This window comes from Solanum pennellii, chromosome 2 (assembly GCF_001406875.1).
Source record: "Solanum pennellii chromosome 2, SPENNV200".
NCBI lineage: Eukaryota > Viridiplantae > Streptophyta > Magnoliopsida > Solanales > Solanaceae > Solanum > Solanum pennellii.
In genome coordinates this window covers 35386117-35401384 of record NC_028638.1, presented here as the reverse complement: position 1 = coordinate 35401384, position 15268 = coordinate 35386117, and the positions used below count along the sequence as shown (strand labels likewise).

At 33.3% G+C, this 15268-nt stretch overlaps 2 protein-coding genes across 4 annotated transcripts; one reads left to right on the top strand and one right to left on the bottom strand.

The window, feature by feature from the left end:
• Positions 1-1187: 1187 nt before the first annotated feature.
• On the top strand, positions 1188-5139 carry LOC107009240. 2 transcript variants are annotated; one of them, XM_015208542.2, is made up of 5 exons: positions 1188-1498; positions 1938-2022; positions 3664-3741; positions 4377-4504; positions 4766-5139. In XM_015208542.2, the coding sequence occupies exons 1-5, from the start codon at positions 1316-1318 to the stop codon at positions 4856-4858; spliced, it is 567 nt and encodes a 188-aa protein (XP_015064028.1). In that variant the 5' UTR covers positions 1188-1315; the 3' UTR covers positions 4859-5139. The 2 variants fall into 2 exon arrangements, with proteins under 2 accessions (XP_015064028.1, XP_015064030.1); XM_015208544.2 differs by having other exon boundaries at positions 1192-1498; positions 3664-3718; positions 4366-4504.
• A 2277-nt stretch (positions 5140-7416) lies between these two features.
• LOC107008727 (SRSF protein kinase 1-like) lies at positions 7417-11684 on the bottom strand. Of its 2 annotated transcripts, none has more exons than XM_015207872.2 (4): positions 11298-11684; positions 8863-9651; positions 8477-8524; positions 7417-8384 (listed from the first exon to the last, which is right to left on the bottom strand). In XM_015207872.2, exons 1-4 carry the CDS (start codon positions 11484-11486, stop codon positions 8064-8066), a joined length of 1347 nt encoding a protein of 448 aa, XP_015063358.1. In that variant the 5' UTR covers positions 11487-11684; the 3' UTR covers positions 7417-8063. The 2 variants fall into 2 exon arrangements, with proteins under 2 accessions (XP_015063358.1, XP_015063359.1); XM_015207873.2 differs by having other exon boundaries at positions 8110-8343; positions 11298-11679.
• Positions 11685-15268: the final 3584 nt, after the last annotated feature.

Here is a 15268-nt window from a genome sequence, read left to right as displayed (position 1 = left end):
CTCATGAGGAATTGAAGGAAAATCTAATCAATTGAATTGGAGAATTGAAGAATCTTTAGAGGCTCAATGGGTAAATGAAACTCATTAATGAACTCCCTACATACGTTGATGTTGAAGCCCCAGAATTGATGGTGAATAAGGAGACTTGACCGTGAAGAACCCTACATTCTTCTTTTTTGATCTGGAGAGAATTTTAGAGAACACCTTAGAGAGAGTTTAGGAATTTGATTAAATGAGGGAGTTGGAGAATTTTATAAGGGGAATGATAGTTATAGGGCTTAGAATCATGATAAAAACGACGTAGTATAGGCATTAAATGTATATGAAAAGACCCAAAAAATACCCTCCAAGAATAATTGTTCGACAGACCTACGATTGCGACCTACGGTGCGTATGTATTTTTACGGCTCGTATTGGTCAACCGTAGAACCAACTTCAGAATCCCAAATATTCAATCATTTCCCATGAGACCATTCAACGACATATCAAACTTTCTATGGTCCATAAGTCATCCGTAAAACTCAACTTTCACTCCAAAATTTCACTAAGTTTGGACCCTTACTACAGGACCTTCCTACGGTCCGTAGAACAAATGACGTCCCGTCAAATCCTTTTCGTAGGACCGAGGTCCTAAATCAAATCTCTAAATCAATTTTACGAGTGTCATCTACAATCTATCAACCACCATACGGTTCGTCCTATTCATTCGTAGTCAAACTTCAGAAACTTAATTTTCTAAAATATCATCTCCAAGTCTACGACTCCTTTCATACTATCCTATGTCCGTTGATTGAACTCGTAGAACCTCACTTCAGTCAATTTTTCTACATTTTCCGTTCCTTTTCGACTTTCTAACTTTTGGGGTATCCCAATAACTCATCTTGTTTTGAATGTGTAATATCTATATCAATCATGTGTGTTATTTTCATTATTAATGTGCATAAAAATTCAATGAATGAAAAAGAAACATCGTTTTGATATAAAATTTGTTAAGTTATTTCAATTTCAACATGGAATAATAATTTGAAGTTAAAAAATTAATTTAAAGAGTATTTAAATGAAATAAATAATTTCATTTGACAAGCTAAATTTAATGTGCAAATACAATATCTAACTACCAAAAATTCCACTTTTGACTTTAATCACATTTATTTTTCTTTGCAAATGCCTAGTATTTACTAATAATAGTTATTATAGAGTTTAAACAGCATAAGTGTTTTCTTTGATGGGTCCGGATCAACCCGTTGAGAGTTATCTTCTTGAATCCCTGATCAAATCTGCAATTCGTCGACGTTGATGCCGGAGTAACAGTGGCATGGCGGAGGCATTGGCCATTGCAGTAGGAAAATACACATACGTACATGAAGTGGGTAAAGGCCCACCTGAAGCCATTGACGCTCACCATATTGTGGTTCGAAGGAGTAGAGAAAAGGGTTTCAATTTATGCTTATTTACTCTTCTCCTTTTTGCCTATCCCACCTTTCTGTTATTCCGGCAGGTAAATTATACCTTCATCTTCCTTGCCAAGCCAATCTCGTTGTTTCCTTATTTCATTTCATTCCAAATTAGAGTTCTTTAACCCTAGAAATGTAATCTCTAATGGAACTCTTAGTTCACGTAATGCTGGTATTTATGATATAAGTAATAGTACTACCAATTTATGTAAAGTGTGATTCTTTTCCCCAATTTATACTGCCTCTCTTGCTAGTTCTGAAGAATTTTATCATCGTTTTCCTGGAATTAGAAGGAAGAGGGTAGGATAATACTCACTTTTTCTATCCTCAATAGTTTTAGCAATGATAATAGTATTATGTTTGTGGTGGTTAATCATTTGGGGTTTTAAGTCTGTTAAAGATGTAGCTGGGGTCAAAACTTGGTTCATCTGAATTATGAAGTAAAAACATTGTGTTTGATTTGATGGAGGTCTTTTAATGCAGGGAAAGCTAGATACTCTTCATATTTGGAGCTTAGTTATCATGACATTGCTTATGAGGTTATTTCTAAAGAAGCCAGTTAAGAAAGGTGAGGATGTGTAACTTCTATTAATTTGTACAGCTTATATTGTGCATTTTCCAGATTTAATCACATCCACTGTTATATGGGTTGGTATGAAATCCCTTCAGCTGGAAATCACTGCCGTTGCACTTTGTATTGATGCACATTGTGTGAGAAGGTCAAAATCTGAGACCAAAACTCATTAAATATTCCATGCCCTTCTCACTCGGTAACTTCAGTTAGTACCTTGGATATAATACCTTTCGCCTTAGAATTGTCTGTCAATAGGAATTGAAGTATTATCTATTATAGTAGGTAAAAGTTCTTGACAGAGTTCTAATATGGTAGTTGATATAGCTTAACCTTTACTGAGTTTTAAACCCAGCATATCCAGTGCAAAACATTGATTGTTGTATGGTATCACTGAAATGAATATACTAATATTTGCTGTATTTTTGTAGTTATAATGTTCTAGTTTCTTGCAAACGATTGATTAAAGTTTGATAATCAGTGTCTGGCGATCTGGGGATCATTACGTTCCCCTTATCCTTGTATATATATGTGTGCGCACGGATTTGTATGTACGTATATGTTTCCAATCAACTAGGATTTCAGGACCTTAGCATCGAAAGCCAACAAAAGGAGCAGGGTAAATATAAATAATGTGTGTGAGTTTGTTTGTGCGTGTAATTCTTGCTTGTTTCCGGCATCAAAAAGTTTGCTGGAACACAGAAACTATATGCTAAGAGGAAATTTTATTGGGAACCAAGATGTTGGGGCATCCATTTTTGGTTCATGTACAGTCTATCAATCAACTACATCTCGGTCACAAGTTAGTTGGTTGCCCATCTGTGAGTTCTGAATCATTTTGGGACAATTTTATTAAATCTGGTAAAGAGATTTTCTTCCAACGCAAATTTTAGGCTCTCTTGAAACTAAAGGTTTTCTGAATCACCCTTACCCCTGCCAGGACATAATGTTAAGTGTAATAAGAGCAACTAAATCTTAATCTTAATTTGTTGTTATTGCTTATATAGATCCATTACTATGTTCTTATTTGTTAAATTCAAACTGGTCCTACAGATTGTAGGTCATTTGAAGACAACTTCACTCCATGTAGTTCTAGGTATGCCTTGTCCTTCTTAGCACCTTCAAGCAACATAGTGTCACACCTATGGACAAGTGCATTTTGAGGTTGACGTAAGACATGCCTAAACTATCTCAAACAATATTCTTTCGTTTTATACTATATTTGTGCATTTGTGGTCTGTGTGTAATCATTTCTGGCTTTATCTTATATGGCCCCTCATCTATCTAGAAATCGTTATTTCCACCGTTCTATTCTAGTGGATATGTTTGGCCTTGCTGCCCAATATATCACCCCAATGTCCATTGCTGGTCTCATAGTTTTTTACAAAATTTGCCTTTTACTTTGTTAGGAATATTCATATCACGTTGTAGTTCATGTACCATACCTTCTTAAGTCTTAACTCCACAGAAGTATCAAATTAACGATGGTCACTTAAGCTCAAATATTTGGTGGATGCTTTATTGATTTAGCTTCTTCCCTTATAAAAGATAGTATAATGAATACGCTAGTATCATTTGGTTCTGGGATGTATTCACCAACTTATATTTCATTCTGTATCTTGTGTTTGCTTATGACAGAGTCTGTTCTAATTCTGCCAGCTTTTGGAGTTCAACTTGAGACTCAGTATGGAAGGTACTTACTGCTCCTGTATAGAGGTGAATGTTTTGCTATTTGCTTGAAGTAAATTGTAAAATAATTTTCAACACTGTGATTCTTTTAAAAACCCTTTAGGGTGGCCCAATGGTTTGAGCTTGGGACTTACATGTTGGAGGTCTCAACTTCAAAACCCCTTGCTAGCGAAAGCAAGGGGTTTGCCTTCTGGGTCGAGCTCGTCGCAATAGGCTTGGCTAGTGCGGGTTACCTCTCCTACATGGTTTGCGAGCTATTGCATAGGAGCGGGGTTTTTATTGTTTATGTTTCCTTAAAGATTGCTGTGCATACGGCGACTTGTTTCTTAGTCTCTTTTGTGAGATGTGTAACTATGTTACATAAACAAGTAGAAGTGTTTAGTGTATTACTTTTGTTCTGTGCCTAGATTCTCTGTGTGCACTGCTCAAGTTATTTTCCTATATGAAATTGGACAGATGAAGTTCTTATTGGATCCAAGTTGAAAAATGATTAATTTCTTAGAATCACTTGATATATTTTGATGATACCGTTTACATGGAACCATGAGGGTACCATTTTACAATTCTTGTTCTGATCTGAGAAACTTCTACCTGTTGTTTTCATTTTTATGTTTATCAAAATAAAATTCTAATTCAGCCCTTTGTATTTAGTGGGAAAACAGTTCGCCAGTTTGTCCCCATCAGCAGGATTTTGAAACCAGTGCTGACAGAATGTGTCACACCAATCACCTGTTATTGGAGTCTATCTTTGATTATTCGAGGAGAGGAAGAACTTATGCTAGTATTCAAGGTGAAATTTCTATCCCTCCTATATTTATCTAGCAAATCCTTAGCAATCTTCATACTCGTATCTTTGTAGTTGAAAATAGCCCTTCAAAATGAGATGTCCAGTTTCTAGCTTCGAATTTTGTTTGCTTTTTGGTTGGAATTTAAGATAGAACAAACAAAGGAAAGGACTTTTAATCAACACAAAGGACTTAGTAGAGAATATAACTCCAGTTTTTTTTTTCTCTTACTTACACAATTTGCTGTATTCAAATATAATATCCAGGAATTACGTCCACCAGTGAAAATGTTAGCGCCCATCTGGAAGGCTTTATGTGCTGCCATTGAATGTGGAGAATGCACGGAGACGATTACATAGATTGTATTAGTATAATCTCAACCAATTCAATTTCTAATATAAATTTTTTTCAGCATTTGTATTCTTTACATTTGAAGTTGTAAATGGCATTGATATAGTCCTCCATATTATCATCACACATGCTTCCTGCAAAATGGCTAAATCATATGAGCCTGTTACTGCACTGAAACCACTTCTCATACAGGATACTTTCTTTCTAGAAATTTTAGTTATGCTTTTCGATTACCTTGTAATTAAACCAGGTGCAGATACCACAAAGCTCTAGTTCCATTTCTTTTTCAGATCTAACATGAATGTGATTTTATAGGAAGATGTTATTACTTTCATCAATTGATATCAGTATGTTGTCAACCATAAACAACAGCACAACAGGAATTCACTAACAAATCTTATCTAGTATACATAGTTGCCAAAAATGGTACAGAGTATGGTTCTGCAGAGGTAATTTCTATTGACTGAGGAGTAAGCTGATCAAATATTTGCATCTTTCAACTGCTTCAACAATAGTTCGAAGTATAGTTATGACAAGTGTAATTTATGTTAACAATCCCCAAGCTTTGGTTCAGTTATAAGATTATCCAATGTGAGTTAGAACCTGCTGAGAAAAACCCTCTAATATTTAATTGGAATAGGAAGACAAATGAATCTATTATTCATCGAGCATCGAATCATCGGAAGCTGGTCCTGTGAGATTTCTTAGTTATAGAACAAATTTATGTTTACCAATAGATTATAAAATTATTCCAACTTTTAGGCAGTTTGATTTTGCAGAAGAGCAGCTGGAGCCATAATGTGAGGTAGGTGGAAGGAGTAATAAAATAGTTAACGTGTGTTGTATCGTGTATGTAGGTTGACATGTAAATTGTTGAGGAATAAATAGGAGACATATATTTTGTTTCGCCGTAAAAAATTACTTGATGGTCTAATGAAATGAATTAAGAATTAGAAGAGCTCATAGGGAAAGAATATACTTGTGTTAGTAGAAGATAACAAATATAAAAGTAGACAAACACAAATGATTTTGAGTTGAATGAGTTTAGTTTTATTAATTGACCTAAACTAGTTCAACTATCTTAATTTAAATAAACTGAGGTTGAATTATAGCTCAGTTCATTTATAATTCAACACATTTGAATTGTTTTTTTTTTTCACCCAATATTTTGCATTTATTTTAGGATCCCAACTAATAAAGTCAATTAAAGAGGCAATTTTTTCATTCACGAAATTTTTTATTTCACCACTGAACGTCAATTATCATGATGTATAAAGTTAAACTACACAAGTAATTTGTAGCAAGAACGGATACGATTGAAGTTGGATACAACTGGGAAATCTGAGTAGCTCATTTGATTAATTACCTGAACTTTCATCCTATTAATCTCTTCCTCATTTTTCCATACCCGACACTCATTATTTGTAAAAGAAAAAAAAATCGGTTGCAGCTTGCTAAGCTTGTACCTTAAAAAGCTTAAAGAGGGAAAACATAAGGTAATTTAGTTGAAGTTGATAATAATTTGGGTGACAGTGTCAATTAAGTCTACATTTAATGTGTGGTTGGTATATGAAGGGAACATTTTCTGGAAAATGTATTTTAATTTTCTCATGTTCGATTGGTTTATATGTTTTGTTTCAAATAAATTTAGTTTCTCCAATTTTAGAAAAATGACTTTTCTACGATAAAATAAGAAAAATACTTTTGAAAACCCCTCTTTCAACCTTGCCACCGAACTCCAACAAGGGGTCTTACTCCGACCAAGTGCCTAACTTCCGACCCTCACCCCGATTTGGGACCGAACTCTCGATTCCGGCCTGGATCCTAATTTGGGACTAGACTCACGACTCTAACATGAGTTCCAAATCCTGATCCCGATTCGAGATCAAACTCCCGAATCAAACTCCTAACATGGGGTCCAACTCTTGACCCCAATCTAAGAGACGACTCTTGATCCCAATCCAGAATCAGTCCCCGATCTCTACCCCGATTCTGGACCTGAGATTCGACTCCCAATTTTATGTTTCAAATTTAAAATTATATGATAAAATAGATTTTGATATTGAATTATAGAAAATTCACGAATAAATTGAATTCAGCCACACATGATTGAAAGCTAATGTTTATGCACTTCATACATGTGCTAAAAGCCCAGAAGTCTTGCAACAAAATTGGATCGGCATGTGGTCCCTGTAGCGGTATTTGGTGACCTTGGGTCTCTTTCACGTTAGATCCCATCAATTTCTATTATTCCTTAAGGCCAGGTAGGTGCATCTTCTTCTCCATCACTTTCACCAATTGTACATTTTGCATTTCTTTTTTGTTCTTGCACAAAATTAAAGAGTTAGGTCACTAGGATTTGAACTGGTAACAGTGTAATTGAATATCACCATTCACCTCTTAGCAACTAAAATTGTCCCTTATAGAGACACCTTATAATATAACAGTGGTTGACTATGTAGACAAAAAGAAAGAACCAATACAATTCATTAAGACACAACAAGACAAAAAGGGAAGGGCGTTGAAATAAGACTTTCATGCTAATTAAGTAAAACCTTCATGAATATAGTAACAAACAACTCTGTAAAAAATAAGTGGCAACTAATATACTTCAGAGTGATGTATACAAAAAAAAATTATATATCAGTTGTTACAAAGACTTCAACCTGAGTTAAAATCAAAAAAGAAAAGAATTCTTTCCTACCTGCGGAAATGGAGAATAAACTTCCTCCACAGAATCCAAATCTTTTGATGTTTAAATGTACATAACACACTCCATATCAAGAGGCTCCCATTAATGTAATGTTCTCTACAGGCTGCTAAAGATCCTTTCCTAGATTGATAATGCTGAGTCCAGATGAAGCCATAGACTACTAACGCTGTAGAGCTTGCTTTGTTCCTCCAGGCCTTCAATAGAACATGGGCCAACTTATTTGTTAGCGGAATGAAGGATAGTTTCTTTTGTGAATGTCAACATCATTAAATCAAGTGGAAGCTTCACCTAGGGATATTTCAGGGACTAATGCCAATTTCTCCTTTTGGAGGTCGTTTCCTCGTGATAATCAATCAAAATAATACATCTAAGTCTACCAATGACTTGAATCTAATTAAATCTTAAACACAATCCAAAATTAATTCACAAGTAATCTGATACGGGGGAGAGAGGGCAATGGAGCGGTGCTGCAGTGAGAAGACCAACCATTCATTCATACATCACTTACCGGCCTTCACTTGTAGGTTTCTCATCCCAACATTAACCTTTTCCATACCAGATTCACTCTTCACCTCTGTTTGGTTTTGACCTTTAATGTTGAGCCATGGGTGTTGCAAGCACTGCTGAGCAGTTGGTCGATTCTCGGGCTCAAAATCAAGAAGGGGACAAAGAAATTTGGCAAATTCAAGAGCATCAATTTCAGAAAACCTGAACTTGTCGATAAGTAACTTTTCTAAAGTCCCATACTTCAGCCTCCGGATCCTCTTCAAATCTCCATATCTGTCAAAGTAATCTTTAGATCGAGCCCCACCATTGGCTATCTGCTTCACATCATTTTTTATAAGATATAATGTAAAGAATTACTTCTAAATAATTTCTTAAAGGCTCATGCAAGTCAAAAAAAGCTGCTCACCTTCCGAGGTATCTTTCCTAGAAGCTCCATCATCATAGCAAGGTGATCCTGGAACAAAAAAAGACATTAAGAAATGCATTCAAGTGCAGTTTTTAAGAATCTTCTGATGATGCAATAAGATCCATCTGATAGAAAACTTTTAATGGCTAATTTGGACAACTCCACTTCACATGTGCAAAAAAAGCTGATTGCAAATCAGCAAAATGAAATTCCAAAACATCTCTAGACATAAATGAGAACCTTCCCCACACTGCGAACATCCAGTGGCCCCCAGAGTGTAAGTTGCAAGAAAAAGGATGATATTCAAATGAAAGGCACTGAGCACAACAGTTAAGTAGTGCATATCAAAAGAACTGGATCAAAAAGCATAGATGAAATTATTTTACCTCATCTTCACTGAAACCTTGTCCACCTTTGGGTGTGAACATCATCTCGCCAGTGGCAAGCTCAAACGCAATACAAGCAAAAGACCACATGTCGGCAGAGAATGAATATCCAGACTGAAGTATAACTTCTGGAGATCTATACTGTCGTGTCTGAATTTCTTGTGCAAACTGCTTGTCAGCCCAGCATGCACTTCCAAAATCCACAACCTTGCACTTCAAGTCAATACCATCGAGACTTCTATTTGTTTTCGCACCTCCTCCTACCCCACCCATTGAAGACCGTCTACCGGATATCCTGGCTGCTGCCCTCCTTGCCCTTTGTTTTAGCTTTTTCTCAATAATATTCATAGTTGCTCCTCCATTTGGGATCCCTTCAGGCCTTTCAAGTATGGGCGGTGTTCCCGATCTAATTGGATCCTTTGTGGCATTTATCGTGGAAAGTAAAAGAACATTTTCAAGTTTTAGGTCTGTATGAATAATTCCAAGTTCCCTGTGCAAATAATCTAGACCAATTAGAATGCACTTGCATATTTCCCTAACTTTGTCCAGCTCAAGGCCTTTATAACGATTATATTTGACGAGACGCAATAAGCTGTCACCAAGAAATTCAAGGACCATGCATGAATGCTGTCCATTTGGTCCTGTATGCTTAAAATGGTCAATAAGTCTAACAACATATTTACTATTAGAGGTATCACCGTCGGCAATAGCAGAAAGGACTTCAATTTCGTGAAGAGCAGCTTGAGCAAATTGTGGTGCACTTTTCTGGATCTTCAAAGCTACAAATTCCTACCGAAACAAAGTTAAGCACAATAAGCTCTAGAGTCCAAGAAAACAATTAAAAAAATTCTATAAATTTCAAAACCATCCACAATGAGAAAACAGAACAAGAAATCTAATGTGCATGCTTGTTGGAAATTGGAATTAGTTTTGAACCAAGATGCTTTTGAATCTTTTCAGTGCTTACTAGGTGGCTTACAACCAGTTACATATTGAATAAACATTCTCAAAAAAGGAGCAAATTCCATGTGCTTATTCTTTTTTGAGAATTGGTAAACAAATACATGTGCTTATTCTGCATAACAAGAAAGTATCCTTGAATTCCCTGATGATGCGAGCTAATTAATGCATTGATATTTTAATCATTCTAGTATCACCAGTTGACTCCAAACCAGGTCAAATTCCCCTCTAGATAAATGCTTTGACATGGAAACTTTCAAATCCTAATTCTCTCTGGAGCTCAGAATATCTCCTAAGGCATTTGGAGATGAAACGCATCCCAAACATTTTTTACACTTTATGATGGCTCTTGGGTCTTCAAACAATGTTTCAACAGCATACATAAAGTTATCCTCAGCACCGAGGACTTAAAACTGTTTTTTGGGTCACGGATCTCACAATTTGACCTCGTATATGCATATTATTCATAACAAACATAAGCAATATATGTCAAGTCTTATAAAGAAATGGTTCGAATGGTAATGACTAAAACTAAATGGAGATTATTTCAGTCTGTAAGCAGTAAGAAACATATTTTACTTGCTCGAGATGGTCGGATATAGACAAGAAGAGTGAACTAAAAAAGAAGAAAAGAAAAGGAACCCTCACTTCAGATTGTGTTAGGGAAGTTTTTGGAAGGGTTGAACTGTCAAGCAAAATCAGTTTATAACTGTCATCAAACATATAGATATGCAGAAACATAAAGTATCATTCAGATACACAAGGAGATAGGTAAGGCTGAACCTTATCAGTGGGAGAAAAAACAAAAATAGATGTCCCAATATGTTCAAGTGCAGCATAAGGTATCAGAGAAGAATCTATTTCCATTATTAGACAAGTCTATAAGATTTCTCTTAAGTGTCATTTTTAATGGGGAAATATTGCCCTCAGAGATCCTGACAAAAAGTGGTGCAACAACTTAATAGCCATAAAGCTACAAATTCAATCTGAACCGTCCAACTTCAAAATCCCTGGCTGCTGCCAATAAATCAATAGATCAATGAACTACTTTGGGATTTTCTATACGAAACCCGTACATCCACTCCACTCTATTTCAGGATCCTAAATCAGTATTCATCATATTTAGACTAATTTAACGTGGCTATCAATCTACACGACACTCCTTCATATAGGTCTAAGACTAAGCTGAGTTTCCCTCAATATTAACAACATACTCATTCAACTTAGTCAAATAGAATCCTCCGTGACAAAAAAAAATAAAATTGATTGGTATCCACCAATTGGACAGCATAGTTACTTGATGAAGGTGTGATCTAATCTAAACAATCACCGACAAGTTAGCCACAAACAAAGATGATATTCATCAATTAAGTATAAACTTTTCACAAATCGTGAAATAACGATCTCAAATAAGCATCAACAACAAAATGAAAAGGAAATGAAGGAAGTTATTGATGAATAAAGAGAAACGTTACGGATGATCGAGTATCATAAGCGAGCCAAACGGTAGAGAATTCTCCCCAGCCAAGTTTTCTCTGAGCGATATATCGTCCACCGGAAAATGAATCACCGATTCTGACGGCATGATATCCTCCTTTTCTGTACGAATCGATTCCTTCATCTTCATCTTCGGATGCCGACGATGAGGACGGTGAACCTGACATGATGGATCAGAGGTGATTCGCAGAGTGTGATCTACAAAAGAATTGGATTAGAGAAGAAGCAAAGTGGAAAATGTCGAGGAAAAAGCTTTATGGAAGCAAAGAATGAATGGGACAGTGCGTTATTGCGGGGTTATATGTGGCCTTGTATACCATGTTTTCTCCACTTTTTCCTCTTTTCCTCTTTTTTCCCATGCCTATAATTTTCCCTGCTTATTTCCTTTCCCATTTTATTCAATTAAAAATTTAAATTCTCACTTTCTTTTTTCAATTGACTTTACAAAATCATTTCAAGCTATTCATTCACTTAAGGTTAAGTCCTTTTTTAGCACCAAAAAATTAGGATATAGTAGTAATTTACTTCATGGGTCCATTTTTGTTTATTCATTATCTTAAAAGAAAATATTAAATTTTACTTAATTAGTTTTTAAGAAATTAAAGATAATTTATCACTTAATTTCTAATTTAAACTATAGTTATTTTTCAATACATTTTTTCCTTAATAAATTATTACTAACGATAATTTATTAAAGGAGATTTTTTTTCCCTTCTACTTTTTGATTTGCCTTATTTTTCTTTTAACATTTTCAATTATCATGATTTTATTTGTAGAAATCTCTTCTTCTTAGAGATTTTACATAACTAAACCATCCAAGATAATCTTGTTTTATTTATTATAAATGGAATATTTTTGGCTTCCTTGTAATAGGTTAAAACAAACGAGGATTCAAAACTTTCAGTCTATGAATCTTGAATCATAATTCTTTTTGCTTACTGAATTCTAAATAGATTATTTATTCATATTAAGCAATTTATTTATATTTACATAAATAGAAAATTAAAGTCAAGAGTCAAAAAAATTCAATTCTAAATAGATTTTTACTTCGTTTTTATTTTCTTAGTTCTATTGTGGATCAGATATTTGAGTTAAAATTAGTTGAGTTAGAGTTGTCATTTGTTTGGTGGGGAAGTTTAGATTTGATGGGGAAGTTTAGATTTGAGAACTAAGCCAACTACCAAATTGGGCATTAATATAATGTGAGGAAAATGATGTTCATCATCTCAGTAATCCCATGCGAGACTTGGTACACTTTATAATTTGCTCCACGCAACATCCAAAACTATATGAATTAATTATTGTTTATATGTATTAGTGGTCTTGCTTTTTGTTTTATCATATCATTTATAGTTGCGTTGACACTTTTATATTGTCATCATTTTATAAAAAAACATAACCTTCTTTATATTGAAGAAAAAATAAATTTCAATTACAATATATATATATATATATATATATATATATATATTATGATGTGTCAATTCTTGTCTTGATACACTAATAAAATATTAAGAATTAAAAATTGATAATGAGAAAATTCTTTATTGCTTTTACTTTTGAATGTTAATTTATTATATCGATTAAGACAACACATATTTATTGTGAATCTATTATTAAGACTATTAAATCTATTCTACCGTCAAATATAGTTTAAATTTTCAAAGACACTTCTAAATATATTTTAAATATTAATTTGTTTGTTCAATTATTCTATTATTGTTTTTTAATAAAAAAAACACTAATTTCACCTGAGGGCTGAGTATAGGGTTGCGTATCGGCCGGTTTGATTCGGTTCGATTTTGAAGTTTATTGGGTTGTCTTATTGGTTATGGGTTTGTAGAGATGCTAAATCGTTATAGAACCATTAAGATATTGACTTATCGGTTTTTCATCGTTATTGGTTCGATTATCGGTTTAATCGTTAAGATTTGACACACACACAAAAAAAACATTGAAATCACTTAGAAACAAGGTGACAAACCAAATTAACCATGCACTTGAGTTCACATGTTACATCTTGGTCAAAAGCAAACACTTTTACATTGTTGAATAACCAACTGTTTGAGACAACCAAAAATAAAAGTAGGAAATCAAACTCTAAGTTGAGGACTTTCTATACAAAATGGTATAAATATAATTATTTAATTTAGTATCGGGTTATCGGATAACCCGTTAAGAAAAAACTTCAAACCGTTAAGAACCGATAACCCGATAACAAAAAAAATCAAAACCGTTATCAAAACCACTAAACAATAACCCAATACTATAAACCAATAACTTTTTTATCGATTCGGCTTATCGATTTCGGTTCGATTTTGAACTCCCCTAGCTGATTATATAGGAATCATTGTAATTTGTACCATTAAATTATTTTAAATATCTAAATATTACAAAAAATTCTCTCGTATATGATAATTACGTAAAGTTAATTATATGATATCTAGACAATTTATAATACTTTCGTTACCTTAAATAGTTTAGTAACTTGTTTCTTTAGATCATACTTAGGGTTGTCTGATTATAGATTAGTGACCATAATTTTAAAATAAAAATGTAGAATTTTTTATTTGCATTTAATTTGAAGTATTAATTAGATCTGAAATTATCTATATATGTTGTCATTTGTACTAAAACAATGAGATTAGTTACCTCGTGTAAAAATGAGATATACTAATCTGATAAGATATCTCAATTTACAGGATAACTTTGTTTATCTCATTTTCGTATTAAATAATCTTTTGTGGTAAATTCAAATAATTACAAAAATATTTATAACATAGTGTATCTTTTTCGCTTTTAAGTTAAGCCTACACAATTTTTTCAAAATGTCTCACACTATTGAGTGGATCAAACACTTCATAATTATCATTTTTTTAACTACACTACGAAACTTTGTTCAAACATACTTCCATTAAGTTTTTCTTGACCTATCAATTGAGTGTTTGAGATCATCATGACCCACTAATTTCTTTGCGTATGCATGTTCAAAGTTAAAGTTAATTGTATACGAGTAAATGCATTTAGTTAAGTCATTTTTATTATTTTTATACTTATCTAGCTGATTCATTAACTCTAATATTAATTGTTGGATAAGAAAGTTAAAAAATATTCTTAATATATGATACTAAACCTACATGATCTTTTTCAAAGACCTTATATCATAAAAAATATCCTAATACCTTATATATATTTTTTATAACTATCTATATATATGAGATTTTCATTTACACTTATCCAATACTTAAATGAAAAATTGAGTGATTTTTATTATAAAAATAATTTAATACATAATTTATGTTTGATATAATAAAATAAAAATTGATTAACCAAGCATCCGTGAAAAAACATATTACCCAATAGCAAAGGAAAGGTAAGAAGAGGGTTAAGACAGTGGCGAGAGTTGATACCACCATCGAAGTAGTATAGTAAATGAGGTTGTTCAATGTTCCTCTCTTAATCAAAAATTTCAAATTTGACCTTTGTAGATGAAAAAGATCTTGATAAGAAATGTGTCTTCTCCAATGAGGACTTACATGACGGAAATCCAATTCGAATTCAATATCGATATCGAATATTGAATAAAGTAAAAAAAGCTTAACACCAAACATACCACACATCGATAGAAAAAGAAAGAAAGAGATGAATCCTTTTTAACATAAACACAATGTTTTATTATAAATAATACTATGACATTTGCAAGTTTATTTTAAAATGTTAAAACTCAGTTTCCAAACTTCAATAGTAGCAAATTAAATCTGGCTTTTGATACGGTTCTAAATCATTGATTTTTTTTTTTTAAAAAAAAGATTTACCCGCCAGCTCCCTCTAAACTATAGTTGTTCATGATAAATGATAATTATATCTTAATAATCTAAAATATATCGTTATTTATTAACTTAATAAATCTAAATTTGTTTCATGTAAGATTTATCCAAAGAAAAATTCT